Below are 27,914 nucleotides of genomic sequence, written 5' to 3'. Positions count from 1 at the left end.
CTCTGTAATGTGAGCCAGGGGAACCACTTACTTTGGGACATTATACTGTCCATTTCTCCTCCTCTCAGACAGCCGTCGCTGTGTGCGGTCATAAATGGCTAAAGCACAGTGTTTCTCAGGCCCTGTCCCCCAGGGGGAAACAGAGGAGGGGCCAAAGCGCAGCGGAGGCGGGGCGCACGGCGCTACGGCTGAGTGGGAAAGAAAGTGGAAAGTGAGAAAATACCTGAATGGACAATCTGGAATAAGTAAGTAGTATTTTTGTGTGCGGAAAATGTCTTGAAATGCTGCTGCTAGAGAGTACGGGTGCATGTGCTTTTACGGCAGAAGGAGAGGGGAGGATTTGGGGCGCCGGAGATCTCCGGTTTCCCCAAACAATAGTCGAGAGGACGCGATGGTCGCCTTTTTTTTGAAACCGCAGGGAAGTTTAGGACCCTCATCGGCTCTATTGTTGTCCTCACCGAGGCCACGTAGCTCTGCGAAGCGATTTTAAACGTGTTTGGTAAATTGTTGCGTGTATAAATGTTACTAGAAGATAAAAAAAAAAGGGTTCAGGGAGAGATGCGCATGGAGGGAATAATCGTCTCCAGTTTGATTGTAGGCCGAAGGTTTTGAATTTTCTCCTCGCTGGAGGACTGCTGGGAATTTGAGTGCGTCCATTCATTGACTTGTGAGGGCGTCCCGTTTGGAAAAGGAAAGGCGGAAGAAAGGGAGCGAGCATTTGGATAATTTGGCATCAGGACGCGACCCGGTGGGGCCTGGGAGTCTCCCATTGTCCTGCCGTACTCCAGCACCCTCCTTTCTCATTTTGTAGGTCGCACAACTCTTTATATTCGCCCTAAATGCTCCCGGTGTCTCACAGTAAGTTAGCATTTTGGTAGCCCTTTTGTGCATGTGGAATATTGTTGAATTATTGATGCAGTTTGACTCTTGATCCATGTTACCACAGCAAGCCGGAAAATGTGTCCAAATTGTGCGTTTTTGCGCCGTTTTAATGTAAAAAATCAAACTGAAACAGCGATGTTGCTGCAGCAGCAACAGGCCCTGGTTTGCTCAGTTGTAGTGCTGCTGCCTTTTATAAGTTCTTTATTTCATGGTGAACATGAGAGTAGTTTCTGTTAAATAAACTACTATAAATACTGAGTGATACAAAGTACCACAGTATACTATAAACTGCTTTCAGTGGGAATATTATAGTGATAGAATAACACATAAAAATACCATAAAGTATCAGAGGGACGCTGTAAATGGACTGTAACAGGAAATATACCATAATATTACAGTACAGTTAGTCACTATAAAGGTTTGGTTGAAACACATTGCATTGAAACCATCATCCACTATAAATGTTGAGGTAATACATGGATATAAATATTCATTAGGGTCCAAACTAACTAAAATGATTTTGCATTTAATCCTCTATTTAATAAAATGTCAAGATTTAGTGAGAACTTCCCACCAGAGTCCAAGGTGACTTCTAAAGATTGCTTGTTTTTGTCTTTAACCTCAACTATATTCTGTTTTCAACTATAAAAAATAGAGAATGAGATTCAATTCTGACATTTAAGAAGGTGAAACATACAGATGTTTGATTTTTCTGCTTAGTAAAAGACCTGAACAATGACTCAGTCATTAATTAATCAGTGTTGAGTCAGCATGTCTTTCTTTATGTTTAAAGGGTTATTCCATCTGTTACCCAAAGTGTGCCTTTTGGTTTTGCCTAGTTTATTGAAACAAACAAACAAACAAACAAACAAAAGACAATGTTTAAGTCCTGGACAACCCACTTTATTTAGATGACGACAATTATTTAATGTCTGACTTAAGTAATAGCAGAAAATATGAATTGAAATGTACATTATAAGCAGGAAGGTAGAAGGCATTCTAGTCACTGATGCCTGTAATGACATCCTGTGTATAACACTGTTGACGGCGCCATATAGGTTTGTCCCAGGGCGTAATATTTTATTTACCATGATATGACTCAGAGAAAAGCAGATCATCACATTTGACAATCTAGAAATGAGGCTTTGGGCAATATTACTAATATAGTGTCACGGTTACCCTGGCCACATTTTTTGCAATTCATTATATTATCCAGATAATCATTAAAATATGCTTAAAATCTAACATAAACATATTGGAGTCACTTCACTTTACATTTGGTTAAAAAAACACATATTTTTATTGCATCACAGAGAGGACACGAATCTTTTATTTTTCATATGAAAAACAATCAATTAAAAAAGAAGAAAAACAATCAATGGGAAAAAAGTCAGGTTTTTTAACTATTTTAAATGGCATTATTTCTTTCAATATATAAAATAGGCCAATGCTCGATTAAGATCTGATTTTTTTTTTAGGTTGGTGCGTGTGCATCCTGTTTTTGTAGTCTCTTATATTGTGTGGTGCCCTGCAGTTTAGCTGTAACCAATAATTATTTTCACCAAACTGTTAATTATTTTCTCGATTAGTTGTTTAGTTTATAAAATGTTAAGGATGTCAGTAAGATGACACCCTTAAACAACTTACTTTGTCCACAGCCAAAAAAGATTCCTTTAACTGTCATAGAGGAGTACAGAAACCAGAATATATTCACATTTACGGAGCCGGGATTAGAAATTTGATCTTTTTTACTCTAAAAATTGCTCAAACCAATTACTCAGTTATTAAATTAGTTGGCGGTTAATTTAATAGCAGGCAGCTAATTGGTTAATTATTGTAGCTCTACCCAGCAGTCTCTTTGAGTGTTGCAGGACTTATTGTGAGTGTTTTTCATGGTCATAACAATAAAATTGTATATCGTCCAGTCCCTGCTAGAAACTGACAAATATGAAAAATGATTAATCAGTGAACTGCTGCCACTTAAGTTTCCATCATTCAACTAACCAAGTAAATTAAGTCAGGTTTTCAGCAGTGGTACTGACGGTGAGCTGTTTTCAATGATTACAAAACTGTAGTATGTTAGATCTATAGATTATTTAATATAATATATATATTTCATATACAGTCTCAGCAGCAGATGTCTAAAAAACTGGAGAGATAAAACTGAAACTCCATGACCAGACACAACTATAGGGGTCATATTGTTTATGGTTTGGGTGAACTGACCCTTAAACATGTTTGTCTAACTGGATTTGTTATGAAATATATACGCCCGCTCTGTCTAATGGACCAGAGTCCTGGATCTGAACCACATCTATCTCATCTCAGCTCATTGAGCCACTTCCTGTTTCCTCAATACTTTGTTTGGATATGAAGACAGATTGTGTGCTGGGATCTCTTTGAATCACAGCGCTGAGCAGAGGACAGGGCCTGTTGGTTCAACCATATCCTGTTAGATTTGTACACACACGCACACACACACACATACACACGCGCATGCACACACCTGCTCCGGTTTGCTGGCCATGTGTGCACGAAGGCTGACAGTAGCAGTTGTCTTGTTTTTCGCTGTTTTTACTGATGTCGTCGCAGGCTGCAGTGGGTGGTGGTCAGCCGTTTGTGTGTGTGTGTGTGTGTGTGTGTGTGTGTGTGTGGCCCTGGTACAGTGATGAGCCTCTTCCCCTGCTGGACCCTGGGTGTGTGCACGCTTATTTTCACAGTTGGTATATCAGGCCTCAAATGGCTGTTGAATGGAGCTGGTCATTTCAGAGATGGCCCAGATTGCTCCTCCACCCTGACAGCTGCTGTCTCTGCGCCAGCAGCTTTAAATGTTTGATGACAGCTTGATTTCTTTTTGCCTTTGGGAAAATAGATGCTGTAAAATCCTACATCTGCTCGTTTTGAACGCAGTGTGACGTGAACTTTAGTTTACTGTAAAATTCCTGATATATTTTTGCTGCTTTTATAAGTCAGTTTGAGTGATTTATTGAGTAGCATGAACTTTACTTTTCATATCAACATCTTCACCTTTTCAAGGCAAGTTAAGTTAATTTATGTGGCATACTTATGAAACAAAAGCACTTAAAAGAGGTTTACATAATGCTAAGGGGGCATTCGATTTGAAATGCTGGCATTAAAAACACCAATGAAGATTCAGTCTAAGGCAGAGGAAAATATATATGCTATTTATCTAGAACAGAGCTGCAAATTAGATAAAACTCTTAGTTTTACTACTGACACCAAAACAATGGGTTTTTTTTGTTTTGTTAAATTTTGTTTTGTTTTATTTTTTTTATTCCTTAGGTTTAAAAAAAAAACAACCTTTTTCCACAAAACCCTTGTTTATTTAAAAAAAGAAAAAGAAAAGAGGAAAAAAACGAGAGCATTTTTTTTTCAAATACATCACCTTAATTCTGTCAGGACTACAAGTGGCCAAATAAGAACATTACTTTAATAATACAGGCACAAAAATGTTCATTTAAATCAAGAAATATCTGATTAATGCTCGAATAAACAAGACTAAGAGTCAAATGAGGCATTCAGTGTCAGTTTCGGATATTGGGGTTTTGTGGTGGTTTATCTTTTCCGCTCTACTAAACTTCTTACTATTCATGATATATAAATACACATATCTGTGAGGTAGGGATGTAACTGTACATTGATTTGGATCAGTATATATATATATATAGATTCAATTATCAATAATTCAATATCATTGATGCAAAGTTAAAGCATTAATACATATCTTCATCTTTAACCTACACTTTTATTCTGAAATTTTGTCACTATTTCCTCCCAAGCACACTTCCTTCCTAAACATACAGACAGTGGTAGCCGCCTCGTACCAGGCAGGTACTGGCGAGGAGCAGAGACAAATTTACTGTTATCATTTCATATCGACCGTAGGCCCCTAAATTGAATCAAATCATATTGTGGCAGACTATGTGATATTAGCAGACATAGTATTGTTGTCCAAAGAATTGATTAAATGTCATGCAATAATGACACTTGTCATTTACACCCCTTAAACGAGGGAGTTGTGACTATTTTCTTATTTTAGAGTAGACGAGAAGAAATTTAACTAAAAGGAGCACCAGAATTTCATACCTGGTAACGGACTATATTATATGTAAAGACATTTAAAAAATCATTTTGAAGAACATATAATTGAAAAGACAAACCATTTTAAATGAGATTGTTTTTTGCGAGAATACTTTTGTCGTACTGGTCTGATTGAAGGTAAGTCAGACATGTCTGAGGTGGTGTGGTGGACTTTGGACTCGTGACCTCATGTAAATGCTGGTTTCACGGCTCTTTCTCAAATGGATCTTGGTGCTCTGTAATTTAGTAGCATCAGCTCCGCTTGCACAGAAAACATTTATCTTTGCTTATCAGTTAATGATAACTATTAAATTGCTTTATACTCCCTTTAGCCCAAGCCAAAAATACACCCAAATGTGGCACGTCTAGTAGGCACGAAGCCCAACATCATTACTGTTTAATCTCAGACCACACACCTACGCAGATTACTGAAGAGGCCTGCTGTTGGCAACTCTTTTAATTCAGCCCAGAGGGGAGCGAACAAGGGTTACTTTCTTTTTTTAGAAGTCCGACTTTGAGGCAAGGTGTGTGAGAAATGAATGAGTTTTGTGTCAAAAAAGCAAAGGCTGTCCAGGAACAGTAACAGAGCAGGATGAATATAGATGAACCTGTACGGATGAAGTGGATCAAAAGCCATAAATAACAACAGGTTATGTAGCTCTCGCTTGATTTCAGATCGAGAGTTAATTTAACTGTGAGGCTGCTGTCTGAAGTCGATGAGAGGTGTCCTGGCGAAGCTCATTAAGTAGACCATAGGACACTAGGATGAATAGGAAACTTAATCCATCTCAACACTGGACCACACCCCTGTAGATCAAGTATACTGTCATACAATAGACAGACAGGCGGGCTCTTCTCAAACAGCACTTGTATTTGTTTTACAGTAAATAGTCTTTTACAGCGTGCTGCTCAGCGATAAAGGATGAAGCGTAACCCCGGAAAGAAGAAATGTAAGACAACATATGCACAAGTGAAGGAATCCAGTGGCTGTGTTTTATCTTGTAAAATTAACAGGTTATTGAAGGACACTTTGTGAAATATGTTAATTTGCTTTCTTGCCAAGAGTAAAATACATAAATATGAAGCTACAACTGGCAGCTTGTTAGCTTAGCTTAGCATAAACACTGGAAATAGGAGGAAAGGGATACCCTGGCTCTATCAGAAGGTAATGAAAGCGCACCAACAGCACCAAAAACTCACTAATTAACACATTTTATTGCATTTATTTAATATGAACAAAACTCAAAGTCTGCAAACAGCTCGCCATTTTACAGTGGGCTTATGCACAAGACTGTCTCTCAGCTGCTGTATCCCTGACAACTGATCCCAGCCAAGTAATAGTCCGACACATATCCCGACTTAGATGTGCAGTGTGTAGGATTCAGGCAGATTTTTTGGATTAATTTAAATATAATATTCATATGTATATTTTCATTAGTTAATAATCCTGAAACTAAGAATTATTGTGTTTTTATTACCCCTTAGAATGAGCCACATATATATATATAATGTATATATATATATATATATATATATATATATAGGGGGTGGGTCCTCTTCCACAGAGTCCGCCATGTTGTTTACTGTAGCCCAGAATGGACAAACTAAACAATGGCTCTAAATAGACTTACTCGTGTTTTTATTACATTGGCCACTGTAGTTTTTCTACACGCTTGGCACACGGTAGAAGTTTCAGTTGGTTGCAGTGTTTCAACCTCACTGCTGGATGCCAATAAATCGGCCATACTAGACCTTTAAAGCGGCACACTGACATTTTTACATTGTTTTGTTTACTAATTGAAATACGATCAAATGTGTTAACTGTGAACTTTACACGAGCTAGTAGATGTTTTTGTACAAAGGCAGGCTAACTGTTTACCCCTGTTTATGCTAAGCTAAGCTAATTTTCTGCTAGCTCCAGCAACATATTCATCATACAGACATGAGAGTGATATCAATGTTCTCATCTCAGTCACAAAAACAAAAACAGGGATTAAGTGTATTTCCAAAACTGTCCTTTAAAGGGCCCATCAGTAATTCACTTTTATGAAGTTTGCAGATTTGTGAGAGATGGACAACATCAACCACAAAAAGTCCAAATCAAAGCAGGGTCAAGCTCCAAAGACATTAGATCCCATATTTCCCATGATGCAACTTTGGAGTGTCTTTCACAAGAAACCTTCCTGCCTGTCAAACACACGTGTCTCAAAATCATACATCCAGTTCGTAACAAAGACTTTCTGTTAGAGATTTTTCTCCAAGCCAAAGTTGAGATAACCCCAATGACATCACTGTGACATCATCAGGGTTATTGTCCCAGACTTGAGAAAACTCCTCCAGGGACAAAGAAGTGTTTATACAACTGATTTCATAGACTTAGTACTATTAACCATGATCAATGAGCAGGTCCTCATGTTTCAAATTGATTTAAAAAATTAAGCCGAGAAAAGCTGCTATAACAACCAGTGACACCGGCCCAAAATCCAGTCTGGAAGCCCAGAATCTTTTATGCAAGGCTAGAATTGCAAACCAGTTTCTTTGCTCTATTCAGGCTTTTGTCTCTTTTGAAGGACATGAGGTTTCATGTAGACTCCACTTTAAAAGATCATCCTGACCACTTTTCATATGCTTTTCATACCATATGTGTCTCATTATATGTATAACGGGTCAAACGTCTGTTGTGACGTCGTGTTCTGTTCAGCTGAAAGGTCAACGCTAAAAGTTGATGTCAGTCCTTCAGAATCAGAACCGAAAGAGGTCTGATGTGAAGCCTCTTTTTTTCTCACTGAAATTCAGCCTTCATAAAGAAAGAAAATATCCATAAGCCTGCAGAGACCCACATTTTTTCATCTACAGTACCCTCAAGTCAAGAACACAGTGCAGCCACAAGATATGTTTGTTTTAACTAAATAATCATAATTCAACACATTATACCATTGACAGAGCTGTCATATTCACTGTATATGCAGAAGTGGGTTGTAATTTAGTACCATATATTTATATTGTGACAAGCAATTTCAGAACTTGCACTTTTCTTCTTCGACTTTATATTTGAAAAATATTGTATTTACTAATCATAATATAATAACTTGATCATATGATAATTAGGACTGAAACCAACAATTCTTTTCAAAATAATCTGCCAAAGGTTTTTTTGATTAATCAATCAATCATTTGGTCTATGAAACAATGAATCCTCTTTGCTTTGGTGGTAACCTTCACCTTTTTTTTTTTTTTTTTTTTAACCTGTGCAGGGCAAAAAAATTTTCAGTTGCAGATAATCTAACAGGCACATTGCACCAAAACACACTGACACTTTCATGCTCCCCGTTTACATTTTTGACACTCCTGAAGCGTCCATCCACCTCAGAACAAAATGTAACACGACAACATATTTCATGATATAAAAAATTAGCCCTTTTGATTCAACTGACCTTTTCTTTTATCGCTGCTCTCACAATAACCTTTAGTTATCACCACAATATTTGGTTTTCCCAACATGTTTGTTTTCCACCTTCAGCAGTCACTTCTGAGGATATAAATATATCCTAAATAAATATCTATTCATAGTCCTTTTTAATTGCTCTTTGTAAGCTATTTTTCATGTATATGGGCCTTGCAGGCTATGATTGTTATAGCTAATGATATAGACATTTGACATGTTTGTGTTTGTAAAAACTTCTAAAAAAAAGAAAATTGGTGACATACCAACAGATATGTGCAAGTCAGCATGACATACAGCAGTGGTTCCAGACTGGTCCATCCATGGGTCCAAATTTCTCTTTTGTCATTAGTTCAAGGTCGGCTCATTAAGTAATGAACCACATGGTTATTTTAATAAACAAAATGTAGACAACACATTGGCTTAGAACACAAAGAAATAAAACATATTGCAAAAACAGAAAACAGAATATATAAAAATAAAAACAGAATCAGCACTTTAAAATACAAGCTCTGTGCTGGAAATTCACTGCACTTCAAAATAAAATAAAGTGTGTTTATTACAAACTCAATGCATTTGCAAGTCACTTGCAGTTTATTCAGAATGGACCTGTGACCCACCAGGTCGCCATAACACTGTTGTTGCCTTATTTCACATGATGGAGACTGCAGTAGATCAGCTGCTGTCATCTGAGTTTTGGAGTGACTCATCTTGCAGTGTAACTGGTTTTAAAGTATGGACAGTATTACTGTAATTGTTTAATTGCTATTTTTATGAGGTGGCGGGCTAAACATTTGGGCCAAGCGATGAATTCAGATTGTTATTTTGGCCAACGTTTCTTAGTCTGGGAAGGCTAAACGTCCACAGCCATTAGATAAAAACACTGTTTAGATTTAGTTTATTGCCGGTCTAAAAATATGTGGTTTGTCTGCGAGTACTCTCCCTCAGCGTATTGTTTACTTTACTTCACTGAAATCTGCTTCTTCATACAAATCTGCAGCGACTATCTGAAGGACAGATCTTGGTGTTTTTTTAAGTCCTTTTTCAGTGTAATGCAACTGTACAAAATCCAAAATAAGAATTTGTTCGTTTTGCATGACATTCAGAGTTCCTGTTGCAGAGATACGTCATGTGGTCAGCACAAAATAGTTTACTGCACTTTATAGGCATAAAAGCACAGCACGACTCTGTGTATAGGATGCTCATTCCTCTGCCATTACCTAAGATAAAAGCTTGAGAATATACACCAGGAAGAGGCTGTTAGTCATTTGAGTTTTGTGGTTTGGAATAGGCATGTTGAGGTTTTGCACATGGCTGCAAGGATCCAAAGCATCTAGTCTGGGAAGACTTAGTGGGTTTATTGGTGCTGGATGTGGAGCGCTTCCTCCTTAGACAAAATATGAATGAAAGGAACAAAAAAAGGAGCATGATGAGGACAAACTCAGAAATCCTTCAGACAGATTCACACAGTATTTGGCTTGAAGGGAAGTGGATTTTTAACACAATGGTGTTGATGAAGCAGAAAAAAACACATTAAGTTAAACCAGGGCCTCGTAAGACAGTGATGGCAGCTAACGTCCCTCTCCATTTCCCACAGAGGTCCAGTCAAAGCCAGCGAGCGTCACCCGCTCTTTATCAATTAACCAGCATATGACAGTCCAACATCCGTCATGCCAACACTTTTATTTTGGCGATTTTTTTCGCCAGTGTAGAGAACAGAGTGGCAGAGGGCGGCGTAAGGTCAGGTTTCCATGGCAACTGTCAACCTCCAATCCCCCTCCAGCTGAACACCCTCTTTCATCGCCATGGCAGCGGAGAGGCCCTGTTTCCCAGGGGACGAGGGGAGTGTGGGAGGGAATGTGAGACGGCGAGAGGGAGGGAGAGGGCAAACAAGTTTTGTGAAAACACAGTAATCCAATATGGCTGCCATTGTGTCCGAGCTAACGGCGGCTAAAGCTGGCTTCTCGGTGAGAGGAGATACAGTCGTGTGATGATTAACCTCGGCCGAGACCTGGAAGACATAGTGATGTAAGAACACAGAGCTGAAACTAAAGTGGGTTAATGTGTGTTAGTGTCACTCGGAGGGTTGATCACAGTTGTCTGTGTGCGGGGGTGAGAGGTTCGATTCCCACATGAGACAGCAACCACACACACGGAGTCTTAATTCAGAGGATTATTTTACATAATATTTGTACAATTAAACTGACAGACAACCTTGTTTGACCGATACGCCCTCCTGAAACCTGATGCTCATCCTGATAGTCTTTGAGGGATTATTTTCTGGCTATTGTTTCTTTATTGGATACTTTTTATACCCAAACTCTCTTATATTGTAGTGATTACCTCACAGTTTTGTTTTTGACGTTTTGGAAACATTTATGTCCTCAACAACACATAACATGTAAACCGGAGCTGAAACAATTAGCCCATGTTTGGAAAAACATTTTGTTCCTGCTCCTCTAATGTGAGGATTTGCTGCTTTTCTCCGTTTTTTATTATTGTAATATTGTATTAAAATTTATTATTGTTATTATATTATTGTAAATTGAATATATTTGTTTTTTGTGTTGTTGGCTGGGCAAAACAAGAAATATTGAGATGTCACCTTCTGTTCTTAGAACTTCAATCAATCCATCAATAACAAAAATGTTCGTTTCAAACCAAATTTAAGCCCAGACTAATGATAAACTGTAAAAAATGTTGTTTTTGACAACTGTGGCATACATTTAATACATAAAACTCAAACAAAAACAAAAACACCACTACACACTTATAACACACACACACTTAAAAAAAACAAAGCTGAAAACATCAAGGAGGAAACTCTAAACGATCAATAGTAGATGACGATATGCGACTGGACGTTCAGTGGGAAATCAGCCCAGTATATTGACAAACTAATATTGGTTTGGCCCTGAAACTGTAATTTGCTTAATAATAAGTTTAGTTCTGGATTCCACAGAAATTAAGTTGCTGGTGGATAAATGATGTGTTGATCCCTTCAGAGCTGATCAGATCGATGGATGAGAGGAGCATCTGCTGCAGAACTTCTAGATCAGGCGCAACGAACGGTTAATTTCACTTCCTCTGTGCCTGGTGTTCTGCTGCTCCGTCTTTGCTCAGTACGCTCTGCACTCTGCAGTGCAATAACCGAACAGTATTGATTCTGATCATGCTCTTAATGAGCGCCGTAGTTTCAAAAATATCTAATAAATATGTGGCAGGAGATGTTTTAATCGTGGCAGGCTGTGACAAATAAACTAATATGTGGGAAGCCAGTTCTGTATGAGTCTATACATTTTTTTCAGGTTAACCATAGTGCGTAGTGTATCTTTTAACTTTTTTTTTAAAAAATATGCTATGTGTGCCATTTAAGAAGACAGCATTTCCACATGATGTTTATCTTGTAGATTATATCAAGCCCATAGAAAAAGGAAGTTCAGGATAGGCCCAAGAGAGCTTTAAGTGCATCCGTCTAGATGGTTTGGTGTGATAGCTGTTGGAAACACGAGGCAGGAAGCTCACCAAAGAAGGCTCAAGAAAAATGAACCCTCATCTGGATTTTTTGTGATGTTTATTCTCTAAACATGTCTGAGTTATGACTAATGAGCTCAGAGACTTTCAAAATGAGTCAGTAACACACCACCATGTGACCCACAGCATTTACTGATGTAAAATAAGTCACAGTGTCTCAAAGTTTGAACCATCACTCTCTCTGTGCCTCTCTTTCAGATTACAGACACCTCAGCTCTCCCCTGCTGCGACTCTCCTACCCACCATCCTCTCCCACCCCTCTTCTCCTCCTCTTTGTAGCCTCCCCCGCTCTCCCACCTCCCTTCTCCTGCACCCTCCTCATCGGCCTCCAAGATAGATTCCCTCAGGAGTAAGGTTGACCTGCTCAAGCTGCCCCTGGCTCTCACCACTAAGTCCATCTCCGAGCGCAAGAGCCAGCTGGGAGGAGTCGGCGAGCAGCGCGGCACGGGGGGAGGAGGAGGAGTCGGGGCTCGTAAAGCCCGCTCACCACCGACCCGAGACATGGACAACGAGTCGCAGTACTCGGGCTACTCATACAAGTCCTCACACTCCCGAAGCTCCCGCAAGCACAGGTGGGCTTCACACAGGTCACACCGATGACATCGTCTTTCTCTGACTGACAGTTTTCCAACAACCACTTTGAGTTATTTTAGTACTTTTTATGTTTGTTTCAACTTGTAAAATGTTTATTCTACCATCAATTCCTGGTGTCGCTGCCTTTTTAGCTGGATGTCCTCTGTGTTCTTACTGTTGGAAAGTTAACCCTGTGAGACCCACCATAGAACTATTTTTGTCTTTTTGAAGGGCGACAGGGATTTTAAGTGGAAGAGATAGCAGAGCAACAGTATATGCCACATAAAAGTGGTGTACATCAGCTGAAGGCGGGGAGCCTGAAGATTAATGTGAGATGCGGCTCAGCAGCGTGTGTCGAGTTGTTCTAGTCATCAAAAGTCATAAACACTGTGTTGGTTCAGCGCCTAGTGCATAGTGGCTAAGAACATTATGATGCTCAGTTATGTCTAATAATTTATTATAACAGTTTTTGCACAGGTGCCATTTGTTGTACTGATTTTATGCTTAATGTTACCATTTTTGACTACTTGTCGATTGATAAAAAATTGGGAAAATCCCTTTAATCCTACAAAAAGGTAGTTGGACAACATTTTTCTTGTGCTGCCTTCAGATGCCTTTCACAAGCTATTAAACCCATTTTCAGGTAATTTTGTTGCAGCTTTTTACTAATTTCTTATGTGTTTGGGGGCAAAGTGTTGTTAAGTTGCTCACTGCCTTCTTTCTGTGTTTTTAAAAGAAATCAAAACAATTTACTCAGGTTTTTAAAGGGTTAAAAGAAACCGACCAATACCATGAAAACAACAGAAACATCCATTCTGTGATTTGGATTCAAAACTTGTGACATTATGGACATTTCTGTAAGAATTGGAGTCTTTGGCTTTGGATGGTAAATACTTCTGCCAACTACCGATAAACCCCCTTTTTGTCAATATACATATGAAAGCCAAACATCCTCTGAATGCCCGAGGTCTCTTGTTTGTGGCTATTAAGTTTCATGAGGTTGCAATTATCCTAAAGGTCACAATAGGACATTTTGTACATTTCATTGAAATGGTCTCACTTCAGTGAAATAGCTACTATGGAGGCTACCACCACACTGACAATATTTCTAAATAAATGCAAAAAATGAAACACACTAAATTTCTGAGGAAAGTGATGTATCTCTAAATCTTTTAGATAAACCGAAGGATGAAGTATTCCTTGGTTTGTAACAACTGTCCTGTGAAATTGACAATTTAGAAACGAGTTGGTTTTTTGCTGAAAACTGCATTGCTACCAAGCCGAAACAGGGCCATTTTCTTAGCTCATGAGAAATTGTCATTTTGGAAATCTTTGGCTTTCACAGGTTGGAAACAAAATTCAGGCTAAATCTGAAAGAGCAAAAATCCATGTTGTTTAAATTGATGTGAGTGATGAGTAAATCTGTTTTGGGAATCTGAGAAAAACAACTTCAGTAAATATTTTAAAGCTGGGTAAGTGCTATGGCACACCCCGAACACGCTCCACCAAAACATTTATCACGGCAGATTAAAAGAAAGTAAGCACTGCTACATGACCAGTAACACCGTGTCATCGTGTGTTTGCCTTTCAGGGATCGGAGGGATCGTCACCGCTCTAAGAGCCGAGACAGTAGCAGTCGTGGAGACAAATCGGTCACCATCCAGACTCCTGGAGAGCCGCTGCTGGATGCAGAGTCGACCCGTGGAGATGACAGGGTCAGTCACGCTGCTTTTTCTACCAAATATTGTCCATTCTAAAAGCCCAGCTAATTAATCTATCGCTACATGATGACCTCCCATCAGTTGGGAAAGAGCAGGTGCTGTCTGGTGGTGTGAGTCTTAAAATACTGAGGACGTATTATGTTACGTTTAAAGACATGTTTTCATTAAAAGGGACTGATGATGTTTGCTCACTCCTAGATTCTTTATCTAGTAAAGATGTATTTGTATGTAACCAAGCTGTCACTCTTTCTGGTTCAAGTGCTGGTCCACAAATGGCCACATGGATACAGAGATCAAATTGTAAAACAAGGCTGTGATTAAACAGAAATCAATATTGTGTTACTGCACTGCATATTTCTTCCCAAAAATGTTTTCAAAGACATATTTTAATGCTGTGTTTAGCTGTAATATTGAGAGTTTGTGAACAGGAAGTGGGCGCCATACCGCTTCTGCACAGTAAAAATAGAGGCTGAGAAAAACTGAGATTAAACCAGAAAATTAAGCCGCGATGATCAAATATAAACCAAGATTCTGTTACTGCGTTGCTAAAATGTATTCAGAAACATGTTTTAGCTTTCTGTTAACTGTCATTCAAGATAATTTGTTACCAGCAGGCTGCCATAGTGTAAAACAGAAGAGTTTGCATTATGTCATCCTCTAGCTGGAGAGTTTATTGGTTTGTTACAGCACAGTGCATTCTGGTAGTTGTAGGTTTTCTACTTCAACAATAATGAATGCCACAGCCCTTTTCCTTTTTTCCTCTGGTTATGTAGCACCAGTTTCAAATGTATTTGTGTCTTTCTACTGAGGAGACAACCTGATGTTACGGGAAAAAAAACATCTTTCTAACCATGAGATACAGATTTGACTTTTCTGGATTCGTGACTGAGTTTAGAGACTTATCTAATATGTGTCTAAGATTTCTTTTCAGAGAAGTTGGATTATAATGTTTGAACTATATACTTCTATATTTGCATTTAATTAACCTTCTAAGCACGCTTTCACATAAACATCTTAAGTTTCTGCAGAGTAGAATCTCACTGGTTGTTTGATGAATTGCTAAATTGTTAATGTAATAAAACTTGCAGAAAAGCTCAGGAATTTAGTATTTTGTTCATTCTCATTTCTAAATATAAACGTTTGGACCCTCGTCTCTTGCTTTTAGCACTATTCTAGGTTCTTCAGAGTTCAAATAAACCCCAAACACATGTGAATCTTTCTATCTTTACCTCTGTCTGACAGGATGATAACTGGGGCGAGACCACTACGGTCGTCACCGGCACCTCAGAACACAGCATCTCCAACGAGGACCTGACCCGCGTCACCAAAGATTTGGAGGAGTCGACTCCGCTGGAGTGCAAGCGCTTCATTGGCCCAGCTCTGGGAGGCTGCCTGAGCTTCTTTGCCCTGGTCACGCCTTTAGCCTTCCTCATCCTCCCGCAGGTCTTGTGGCGTGATGCCCTTGAGCCCTGTGGCACGCCCTGCGAAGGCCTGTACGTCTCTCTGGCCTTTAAGCTACTCGTCCTGCTAATCTCCTCCTGGGCGCTGTTCCTCCGCCCTCCTCGTGCCACGCTCCCGCGCTTCTTTGTCTTCCGTTGCCTGCTGATGGTGCTGGTGTTCCTGTTTGTGGCGTCATACTGGTTGTTCTACGGCGTGCGGGTGCTGGAGCCCAGGGAGAGGGACTACAGGGGGATTGTGCAGTACGCTGCCTCGCTGGTGGATGCGCTGCTTTTCATACAGTACCTGGCTCTGGTGCTGCTGGAAGTGCGACACTTGCAGCCGGCCTTTTGCCTCAAGGTGGTCCGGAGCACAGATGGAGCCAGCAAGTTCTACAACGTGGGCCACCTCAGGTCAGTGAGACAGTTATGAGTTATTATTATTATGAGTTATGAATTTTGTTTTACTGAACATAGGTGAAAGTAGACTTAATTTAAAGATGTTAGATATCTGTTTTTTTGGACAAAATAGGATCAGGCTACACTACTTAAAAGTATGTCTTCACAGTATGATACCAGAAGTCCATGTGTTAGGAGTTTTAGTGTGATTATGATATCTATAAAACTAATCTGATGGCAGAAGTTTTTGTTTGTAGAAACAGGATACAATCATATGTAGCAAAATCACTTATGAGCTTTTCTGAGCTTTTAGCTGCATCTTATCGTTTCAATTAGCTGATTGGGCTCCATTAACTTTTCTGATCCTCAGTGCAGTGTTAATAGTTAATCTATACTGGAATACTTGGCCTCAGATTTGCTTGCTGACAATTTGAATTAAAACGTAAATATGAGCAAGATAATGTGAAAGTAATGAGAGTCTTGAACCTAAATTGTGGCCATTAATTGTTGATTGTTTGTCTTAGCAGTGCAAATTCCCAAATTTTAAAAAATGAAATCTGCAAAAGCAGTTGACATACAGTAAGCTTGGATCTTTAAGGGTCGATTCACTTCTGGAGCAGTGGCGCTGATACAGTAATACATAGTTTAAGTTGTAATATTATAAATATAGGTGTGTATTAGGTTTTAAAACTGCTTTCACTAAATGCATGATAAGTAAAATAAATTAATTAATAACCGTGATCACACTGGACTCTTGGGCCAGGACACACCATTTCCAGCATGTTAACTACGACTGCTTTATCAGCTTATAAAGGGTCAGGTGATGCTTTCTGCTGCTTAAAATGGACAAAAAAAATATGAATTAATGAATTTTTAAACAAATAAAAGAAAATATAGAGGACAGAGAATTGAACCCTGAAGAACTCCTTCAGTAATAATTGACGCTGTCAGTGGGATAATTATGTCGCTCTGCTGTTTGCTGTCATGTTAAGGATTCAACAAAAGTACCTGAGCTGCAAGCATAATAAAAACACACTGTTTAAGCATTTGTCTTTGCTTTATGACATCTGAACAAAAAATAATTGAATTCACTCCCTGTGTAGATGCTGTTGTCATATATGTATACAGTTTATATCCTGTCCTCATGCAGTCAGCAGCTGATGTCAGACCTGTACTATTGTGACACTGTTGATCAACATTCTGTGTTTTAGTATCCAGCGGGCAGCTGTCTGGGTGTTGGACCGTTATTACAGCGACTTCTCTGTCTACAACCCGGCCCTGCTCAACCTGCCCAAGTCCATCCTGTCAAAGAAGATGACCGGCTTCAAGGTTTACTCCCTGGATGGTAAATACAGCCTCATCATGGCTCTGACTCCTGTTATGTAATCCATGACTCTGGCTTTTGTCTCCATTGTCATCTGTTGGGCAGAACCAGATGACACATTCAATGACATCTACTAAAAAATCTTAAAGCAACCGAAGGTCGCTTGTTATTTTCTTCTTCTGGAGAAGTCCGCACATGAGGCAATGCTCCCATGAATATTTAACATAATTGCCACCAAGGTGGTGTTTCAAGCTACATATTCTTCATCAGACAAGCTCACAATGCAGACACACACCTTCAAATACTGACATAACGTCCCCTGGCAGATCACCTGACAGGTTGTTCTAACAGACTTAAGATGTATTTAAATTTGACAAACGAATGTTTTCACATGACATTCAGTTTGCTCTGGTTGACTCTATGTACTGTATAGTAGGTTTTCTGAAACTAGTGCTATTCACATAACTTTTGCTAGTGATTTTCTGGTACTGTACACAGGGGCTATGTGTATATATGTAGATGTTTATATTTATCTGTGAATGTGTATATACACATTTCTTATATACACATGTATTTATGATTGTGAGCTTACTGGGTACAAGGTGACCTGCCAGGTGAACTGGTGTGGTAAGTATTTGAAGGTGTGTGTCTGCATTGTTAACTTGTCTGATGAAGAACATGTAGCTCGAAACATCACCTCTGTGATAATTATATTATATATTCATGGGAGCATAATCCAGTGTGTAGACTTTTTTTCTTCTCTTGTATTATCTCTTGTCCAGCACCTAGCTGGAACGTGAACATTATTTTACTCGTTCTCTTGCTTGAATGTGAACATCAGCTTATTTACTGAAAGGCAATCTGCTCACTCTCCCTCCCCCGTGTATGTTGTCTTGTAGAAAACCCCGCCAATAACTCCACAGGCCAGTCCCGGGCCATGATAGCAGCTGCTGCCCGGAGGAGAGACAACTCTCACAATGAATTCTACTACGAGGAGGCTGAGATGGACCGCAGGGTCCGCAAACGCAAGGCTAGGTCTGATGGATATTCCTTACTTAAAACCACCTGATGTGCAATACAGGCCAGGAAAGAACCCATAGCTGACCATTTCTAATGATGATGCTTTTTCTTCATCCTCCAGGTTGGTCGTGGCGGTGGAAGAGGCCTTCACACACATCAAACGTCTCCACGAAGATGAAGTGGCCTCATCCCCCAAACATCCGAGGGAGGTAATGGATCCTCGGGAGGCAGCTCAAGCCATCTTCGCCCCGATGGCCCGAGCCATGCAGAAATACCTGAGAACTACCCGGCAGCAGGCCTTCCACAGCATGGAGAGCATCCTCACACACCTGCAGTTCTGCATCACACACAACATGACGCCTAAGGTACGAGACCGTGATCACTGTGGCTAAGAAAACCTTAACTTGAGAAGTTTACGTTCTATATTTATGCAAACTGTTTTGTAAATGCTGGGTTTTAAGACTTATCGTGGTATTATTTTATTATCTTTTAGATGTCTTAATATTTTACTTTTTATTTTGAGAAGCACAGTTAGATACAAGGGAATTAGGGAATTTTCCCAACAAAATACTTGGGAAAAGAAAAAGTTAAAGATGTGTTGTTGTTTTTTAACTCCTGCACTTTTTTATTGAACAAATAGAACATTGAACTAAAACCCACAAGCACTGATAAAAGAAAAGAAGTCACATTTTAAAGTGCAGTTTTCTACTGATACTTTCGTTCAAATAATTAAAAAAAAATACCTGAGTCGCAGTCTATCACAATATGTTCATCATGTAGATTGGCATTAATTTCAAAAAAAGAAAGTATATTCTATGCAGCCCTACGATTAACATGAGACAGATAATATTTGCAGCAAAAACAAACAGAAATGCCTTTGAAAATATCTGAATACCATTTCTTGTACAATCATGTAAAAAAACATTCTAAAGACAACTAAATGGTGCCTTAAATCACCACAAGAGCTGTCTAACAATAACTAAGAACAGTCCAAAACTTAGTCAAGCACGTGTCGAGTGTCATACATCCCGAAACATTAGCAGCTAGAAGAGAAAACACAGTTTGAGATCACAAAGAGAGACCACATCGAGCTGTAACTGCAGGAAGCTTTTCCATGATAATGGACCTCCTACATCTTCCCCGTCAGGCCTTCCTGGAGCGTTACCTCACCCCCGGTCCCACCATGCAATACCAGCAGCAGAACGGCAGAGGGCGCCAGTGGACTCTAGTGAGCGAGGAGCCGGTGACCTCAGCCCTACGTCAGGGTCTGGTCTTCTCGCTGCGCCGCCTTGACTTTTCCCTGGTGGTCACGGTGACGCCGCTCCCCTTCCTGCGGCTCGGGGAGGAGTTCATCGACCCAAAGAGCCACAAGTTTGTCATGAGGCTGCAGTCGGAGACTTCGGTGTGAAGGCATCTCCACGTTGATTTTCCTTTATTCCCACACTGTCCTCTCCTCATGCTGGCTCCTGCTGGATCACTGATGTGGCGGGACATGTGGAGGCCATGTGGTCCACTCCCATCCAATCATTTTCTGTCTGTGACAAAGAAGGAGAATCCTCCTGATTAATGATCATCACAGATGCTCTAATATCTAACTGTGATCAGCTCAACGATTGTTAAACCTGGAATTAATGATGCCTTGACTTTTTCTTTTGCTGTGTTACAACACGCTGTAAACATAAACTTTTTACGTAAGGGGACTTTTTCTCTTTTTGCCTCTTCTGTCGCTGTAACCACTGGACTATTTTACCGTGCTGACTCAACACACAAACACCAGAGGAGGGAGATTACATCACATTTGTCACTTCCTCTTCCTTGTGTCTTAAAAACCGGAGCTCAGCTCTGACTGCAACGCTGGTGTACCACTGTCTTTTGGTTCAGTGAATTGTTTTGTTTAAGATGACGAGGACTGTTTTATATTGAAAAGGTGTTTTTTTTATATATATATATATATACAGAATGTAGCATTATGTGCTTTGAATTAACACATGGCTTTTCTGTGGCCTAAGGCCCAACATGTCTTTTTATCTGACTGTAAAAAAAAAACAAACATGGAAGTACATTCCAAAGCTACTCCAAACTCTGTATATTCATGATTGTCCAAATATGCAGGTTTTGTTTCATTCTACACTGGTATTTTTAACTATTCATTTTACAAGAAGACTACACAAAGACCCCATTTATACCTGTTGTTATCAAGGAATCTGTACCTGCATGTCTTTCCTGGATAAGGATGTTAAAGCATCAGCCTGGTGGTGTTCTGAATTTTTATTGTCAACAAATCCCATGAAAAGACCATAAAACCAGCAGTCTGCTAGAATGTGTTTCAATACTTTCTAAATTCTCTTCCTTGTCTTGAAATACATTCTTTTAAAAACCATACCAACATGACTAAAAAAGGAGTAAATGATGCATTTACTGGCCATCAGGCCTATATTTTAAGCTCCTGACTAATTCCCGATAGTGAGTATTTATGACCTCAGGAAGTGTGTGTCAGATTAAATTGGCATTAAACACAGTGGCCATATTCATGAACGGAAGGAGCACACCACCCACTGCAACAGTCTGACTAACTGATGTGTCCATAATGGTTAATAGTTATTGAGAATTATAAAAAACAAAAAACATCCTTTAAAGCAATGTGTAAATGCTGAAGGACAAAGAACCACTATATCAATATATGACCATATCTGGAGGACGTGGCAATTTTACGTTTAAATTTTTTTTAAAAAAGAGACCCATCAAGTTAAAAGGTCACTAAAAGTACCTCCAATTCCGGGGCTCTCAAGCTGCCAGACAAAAAATCGATAGGCAATCACGCTCTCCTTGAAGCAAAAATAGACTTTGAAACAGTATTCTCAACCCAAAGTCCAACTTGCTTTTTGTTTCTAAAACTCTCAGCCAGGGCTGCACAGCATGCAAAAACACCATATTCCAATTATTTGGACAGATATTGCGATACGAGATGCAATTTTAGAGTGAATGGTACATTTTGATTTTCACTGATGTGAGTTTTGTTGGAGGCTGTCCCAAACAAGTGTCTCTACAACAGCACAGTGCTTTTAATATTTAAAACGGTATGTTGTGACACATCTTAGCTTCATGAAACATTGCAGCGACAGTCATTGGGATGTTGCACTTGGCCATATTGTGATTTAGATGAACAAATCTCGAGCCTCAGTGGATAGAGTTGCTCAGTTGTGATGGTTTAGTTGTTATCATGTGACTAAGTTTTGGGTTTTGGAGGCGGAAAAGGAAGCCATCAAAGACTTGTGATAAGATTTATCTCCATGCTGAGAAACCGTGGGTTTTGGGTTTCTGATGATATTTAATGTGGTGCATTTATAGTAATACAACATATCTGAATTTACAATGATACATCTAAATACTCATGGACTTATTTCCATCATTGCCTTTGGTGTTTTTCCAGTTAATCAACCTTCATTGAGAAGGAGACAGGCCTTTAAAGTCTGATATCAAAATATTTTATCAAAATGAAAACAAAAAGTGATACACACAGACAAACAGTTGATAAAGTATTTCATGAAGTAGACAAGGTAAAATGTATCAAAACAAAACAAAATAATATTATGAGAGATAATCGTTGGGCATATATTGATAAAATGAAATGTTGATCAGAAAAAATTCTCTACAATCTCTTTCTTAGTCATAGTCATGCCATGAGATGTTGAAAGCTTTGGAAAGACAACTAAATTTGACCTTTAGATGAGATTTGGGGGGTTTTTGTGGGTTTTTTTTGTTTTGTTTTTGTTTTTAAAGGCACCCTGTTTGTTGACAGTACCTGAGCTCTGCCTTGTCAGTTTGCATATTTTATCCAATCCTAATGCAGAATTGAGTCAACGTTCTGTGATCAGATATCCATATTCAGATCCATGTTATTAACAGGTGTAAATAGTATCTTATAGACTTTTAACAATGCACACAAAAGGAATTCAGTGCTGAACAGGAAGCTTTAGTAAAACTACAAGCTGATTTTTTTTTTTTTAATGCATTTCAACAAAAATTCCAAACCAGACGTGTGATTGTAACTCCTCTCTGCAGCTCCTCTGCAGTAGTAGCGTATCACCGCCTCGCCTTGTGCCACAAGCTGAAATAAGCACAGCAAAACACCGCCTCCATCCGACAGCCTTACTCTCCAGGTGCAGAGGATGTGGGACACATCTGTCCTCGCACTGACTCCTTCTCCTCCTCCAGGTCCCGGAACTTACTGTAAAGCTGAAACTCACCTAATGTTGAGACGAGCCGATCTGTATCTACCTTCAGTTTGTTGAGCCACAACATGACTGACTGTTTTTTCTTTCAAAGTTCAAAAAGCCCTTTACATTTCTAAGCAAATATCCAAATAACAGGTCTTAGTGTATGACATTTCATCCAGTGCAGATGTTTGTTTTTTCAAACTGCATGCTAGAGTTATTTGGGACTCGAAATTGTTTTATAATAACTTGTTTTCTATCATTTTGAAGGTGCCTAAGTTATGACGATGCAATTTTTCCGAATGTTTTTACTTTTGAAAAACAAGTGGCTTGTAAAAAATTTGTAGATTTGTCTTGTATTTTCCTCACTTTGGTAACTGTAGCTTGTATAGTGTGTTAGACCTTTTTCCATTATTAAACCATTTATTCCTTATTTCTCTTTTTGTTGCGTAATTTGGATCATGGGAGGTTGATGGAGGTAAAGTTATCTTTTTAGAACAATGATTTAAAGGGACAGTTCACCATAAAGACAAAAATATATATTTTTCCTTTTACCTGTAGTGCTTTTTATCAGTCTAGATTGATTTGATGTGAGTTGTCAATTGTTGGAAATATCGACCGTAGAGATATCTGTATTCTCTCCAGTATAATGGAATTAGATGGCACTCGGCTGGTGGTGCTTAAAGCAACAAAGCAATACATCATCTCGGGTCATGATCGCTTTTAAGAGATCATGACCCAATTACTCAAGATAATCCACAGAGCTTGTTGTGAGCAGTTTCATGAAGGAACTACTTTCTTCCTACCAAACTATGCCCACTAACTGTATCAATGTGCAAAAGGAAGTGTGCATCTACTGCTAATTCAGGAAGTACTACTGAGCTAGTTAATGTCACAGATCCAGTGTTTCCTATAGAAACTGAACCTTTAATTGACAGTAGCTGTGCGGCAATTTCTTTTTCAATCTTGAGTATGTGCCTCTGTTATCATTGTGTGTCCCCTCTCTAAATTCAGATGTTTTTCTAGGTCTGTGAATGCAGCGAGAGTGTGGTTCAATGAATTATTGAACAGAAGTTGTATTCCAGCAGCACCTCTAATGGACAGTCCAGCTCCAAAAATAGAAGATCAAAACATGGCAGCAGATGTTTTAATCGTGGCACACCGTCAAAAAAAAAAAATGAATGTGTGGCACACCCTGAGCTTAGTGGAGGAGGGTCACATTAACGTTTACACCTCTCTGACACAAGCATGAGCCGCTTGCCCATTTAAGTCAGTGCATGCTTTCTCCTGCATGTTGATATGATTGGCAGGTGTAGTTTAGTAAAGGGAAATCATTCCTACATGTAACTGCTAACAACAAGGTCTTTGGGTTATCTTGAGTAATAGTAAGTCATTTTTGATCATGATGAATCATGATTTAGAAAGAGATGTTGGGTTTTTCTTTTTTCTTCCTTTCTTTCTTTATATGTATATATATATATGTATCCAACACTCAGCAACTCACACCAAAACAAAAAAAGTAATTTTGATTTTTGGGGTGAACTGTCCCTTTAAGTCTCACAACAGTGTGATCAAAATGACCATCAATATTTTTGTGTGTGTGTGTGGTTTTAAGACTTAATTCCACATAGTCTTATTTCTGCTTAAATGTGTTTGGTCCAGTGAATCATGTTGAAAGCACTGCGTCACTGTATTTGCGTAATTTTCACCAAAGAAAGGCTAAATGTTTTTCAGAGTATTAGAGGAACTTTTGTCAGAGAGGGTGGCAGTGTGGTAGGCGTGTGGTTTAACAGCTTAAAAAAACGGACAGAGAGCCCCGGACTTCCTGTCTCGGCTGCTCAAAGAGCTCACTTCACAGGGCTTCTTCTTTTAAGAGATCTTGCTGACAGCTGACAAGGAAGCATCAAAAACAGACCATCTCATCTGCAGCTCAGCTGGTACGATGGCACAAGCTTTGCTTATTGCTGCCTTTCTGATGCCCAATTTCACTTGCATCGGTGAGGATTAGTAAATGTCATGGGGATATTTCCAAGATTCCCGTAGCTCTTAAAAAAATAGGTTCAGCAGTTGGCGGATGAAGTGATATCAGGACACAGTTCTACTGGAGGTGATGATGGTGAAAGATGAAGACGGTATTATGATTACAACGGTAAATATGTTTTCTGTGTGCAGAGGCCCTTGAAGACATGACTGTGTGTTACATCCTGGATGGGGTTCTCATCCTTTACGGCGTCATTCTCACTGTCTTATACTGCAGACTGAGGGTAAGACAAACAGGAACAACACACACACACACGCACACACACACACACACACACACACACACACACACACACACACACACACACACACACACACACACACACACACACAAACCACTCTTTATTTTGTGTAGGAATGTCATAGAACTCTTCCACCAACTTCTAAAAATATAGATTATTATGTCTTCTTATGTCCTTATTTATATTTTTTACTTTACTGCTAAAGCTGGACAATGTGGAGAAAATTAAATATCACAATATTTTTGCTCAAATACCATGATAGCAATATTGTGACATTATTATAGGGTTGACTATTGGTGCTTTTACTAAATTCATAATGAGATGTGATAAATAATCATCAGTACTGTGGATGTAATGACTAAGTGAGTAAAGGCAAATAACAGAACTGCTAGAACAGCCTGGAAATTACACAACTTTACAGTATTTAGCCTTCAAAAATGGGAGAAAACAACACTTGCGATATTACAACATCCAAAATGCCACGTATCACCATATTGCTGCAATATCTATATACTGCCCAGCCCCATTTTATGCTCATTGCGACAATGCATCTGACATCTTTTATCAATCATCTGCTTATTTTAGATGTAATCTCTCCATATCGTCTTGAGTAGTTCAGTACTTTTACCAGTTAATTCTCACTTTGGAGTCTAATTTACACCTTCTAGTGAATATTCTGTGAATCACTCAATCATGTGTGCTTTCTGGTTTGTTTTACACAGATGAGTTCAGCCAACAAAACACCATCCAATCCCCCTGAGGTAATATTTAAGTTCTATATTACTATCTAAACTTAGAATGGTTTTGATTTTTTGAAAATATGCTGGGAACATGTCTTTTTTTAATGCTTTGGCTTTTGCCCTCGTAAACAATAGTTCTCCTTAAGCCAACCTCAGTCTATCATTTCCTGTAAGCTTGAGCTGACCACCAACCTACATTATTTATACACTGTACACACTCAAAGTTTCCACCCATGTTTCGTCACACAAAACAAAATGTGTCAGATCCTACTTCCTGCTTAAGAAATGCAAAATGACACTTAATTCTTGATTTTATAAGCTTAGAATGGAAATAATTTGCGCACATTTGGCTTTAAAGACACTTATTAGAAGGAGGAACTCAATATTTCACACATCTAACAGTCAGCAGTGCTCTGTGTGTTTATGAAGAAATGTTACCGCAGCGACATTTGATAATTCCTTTGAACTGTTTCTGTCCCACAGAAGAAGCCCGCTGAGGGAGGCATCTATGCGGTGAGACTTCTCTCTCTAATGATTAAAAAGACAATTAAAAAGGCAGATGAAGGAAAAGTGACCACTTAAAGAACAGTGGATGGTAAAGGACTTTTGCTTTTAAATTCATCTACCTGGCTGTCAGAAAAGAAAAAATAGACTCGGTGCAGGAAATGACATTGTTTTGCAGAAATGTATCTTTGCTTCTCACTCTGTCGTCTGTGTGTCCTGCAGGGTCTGACCTCTCACAGCAGTGACACCTATGAGACCATCAGAATGGACAAAAAGCCAATCGTCTGATGGAAGAGGATTTGGTGCAGAGAGGACGCTGAGCTCAAAAACACAGTGTCAAATCTCTCAAAGCTTTATACTGTATATTAAAAGTGTGTGTTTTGCTTTACATGACGTTTCTTTTTTTGTTCTTTTTGTAAATATTACTACTTATATTTCTAACCCTTGCATGTATGTAATGTTAAAACTAAATTAATAAAACAGTTTACAAGTTAAGGCTTTGTCAGAGTGTTTTCACTGCACGCCACTCGGTGATCCACAGCTGGTTTTACCCAAGATAGGAAGAAAAGAGAAGTTTAAATTTAGCTTTTGTTTCGGGTCATTTGTTCCCCTTTTTTTTTTTTTTTTAACAATTTAAGGACTTTTACTTCACTTTATGTACAATCCTAAGAAATAGCCATGTAGCTATGATTCTTTTTTTATCAACAATACATCTGATAGTATTTATTTTAATAATCAAATGCCTATGAAAACTTCACATCTTTCATTGTCTATTCAAAAGTCCAAAAACATCTGAGAGATTTTAGTTTGAAATAATATTAAACAGAAAAATCAGCAGATTCTCACAACAAAGAAGCTGGAACTGCAGTAGGTATTTTTTTTTTTTAACATTAAGTTTTTTTGGATCAACACATAGATTTATTAACTAAACATAGCTCATAAATGTCTTATGATGAGTTAAAATAATGTCATGTTTTTTTTAAAGAATCAAAACAAAACTTTGACTTGGGAAAATACTGGATATATTTTATTATATATTTCATTTCACAGAATATAACAAATAATTTCCAATTTTGTAGCATTAATCTGGTTTCAATTACAATGTTTAAAACACCATTTCATCCTGGAAATGTTTAATAAAATAATAATAAAACATTCTCAACAGATATTTTTAAATGTGCAGTGTGTGGGATTTAGAAACATCAAGCAGTGAGGTTGCAGAACTGAAACTTCTTGCGAGTGTCAAGCATTTAGGAGAACCACATTTGCCAAAGCAGAAACTCGAAAGCATGAGTGGCCCTATTAAGAGCCAATGTTTTGTTTGTCCATTCTGGGCCACTGTAGAAACAAAGTGTCAGACTCCGTTTATGAGGACTGCATATAGACAAAAATGGCTTATTCTAAAGGATTAAAAACACAACAATTCCTTTTTTTATTTAATGAAAACATATGTATATTCTATACAATTTCTGCCAATAGACAGCCCTAAATCCTACACACTGCGCCTTTAAGTTTTATAGATTTCTGTGAAATGCTGTATATTTATGGCAAAGTCCATGAATCAATCAACATTGTAATGTTGCATGTTAATTTTCTTCGTTTTGATATCTACTCAATGTTTTGTTTTTTTTTTTTCTTTTTTTGGAGGAAAGCTGTAACTACAAATGTTTCATTGTTCTAGATAAACATCATAATTAGTTAATCAGAATAAAGGGAGTAGTCAGTCTAAACATCCAGACAGT

General features: G+C 38.7%; 2 protein-coding genes across 6 annotated transcripts; both read left to right on the top strand.

Moving 5' to 3' along the window:
• The first annotated feature begins 124 nt into the window (after positions 1-124).
• LOC121951702 (vang-like protein 2) lies at positions 125-23,079 on the top strand. Of its 2 annotated transcripts, none has more exons than XM_042498143.2 (8): positions 125-245; positions 12,158-12,531; positions 14,124-14,247; positions 15,496-16,103; positions 17,300-17,433; positions 18,312-18,447; positions 18,554-18,797; positions 19,580-23,079. In XM_042498143.2, the coding sequence occupies exons 2-8, from the start codon at positions 12,461-12,463 to the stop codon at positions 19,838-19,840; spliced, it is 1,578 nt and encodes a 525-aa protein (XP_042354077.2). In that variant the 5' UTR covers positions 125-245; positions 12,158-12,460; the 3' UTR covers positions 19,841-23,079. The 2 variants fall into 2 exon arrangements, with proteins under 2 accessions (XP_042354077.2, XP_042354076.2); XM_042498142.2 differs by lacking the exon at positions 125-245 and adding an exon at positions 348-858.
• A 1,307-nt stretch (positions 23,080-24,386) lies between these two features.
• On the top strand, positions 24,387-26,667 carry fcer1gl (Fc receptor, IgE, high affinity I, gamma polypeptide like). 4 transcript variants are annotated; one of them, XM_042498102.2, is made up of 5 exons: positions 24,387-24,643; positions 24,819-24,910; positions 25,651-25,689; positions 26,155-26,263; positions 26,395-26,667. In XM_042498102.2, the coding sequence occupies exons 1-4, from the start codon at positions 24,589-24,591 to the stop codon at positions 26,248-26,250; spliced, it is 282 nt and encodes a 93-aa protein (XP_042354036.1). In that variant the 5' UTR covers positions 24,387-24,588; the 3' UTR covers positions 26,251-26,263; positions 26,395-26,667. The 4 variants fall into 4 exon arrangements, with proteins under 4 accessions (XP_042354036.1, XP_042354034.1, XP_042354037.1 ...); XM_042498100.2 differs by having other exon boundaries at positions 24,401-24,643; positions 26,152-26,263; XM_042498103.2 differs by having other exon boundaries at positions 24,403-24,643; positions 26,155-26,181.
• Positions 26,668-27,914: the final 1,247 nt, after the last annotated feature.

Source organism: Plectropomus leopardus, chromosome 12, assembly GCF_026936395.1.
Source record: "Plectropomus leopardus strain MGB_pleo_1.0 chromosome 12, ASM2693639v1, whole genome shotgun sequence".
In the NCBI taxonomy this organism is placed as follows: domain Eukaryota; kingdom Metazoa; phylum Chordata; class Actinopteri; order Perciformes; family Serranidae; genus Plectropomus; species Plectropomus leopardus.
This window is presented reverse-complemented; position numbering and strand designations above follow the sequence as displayed.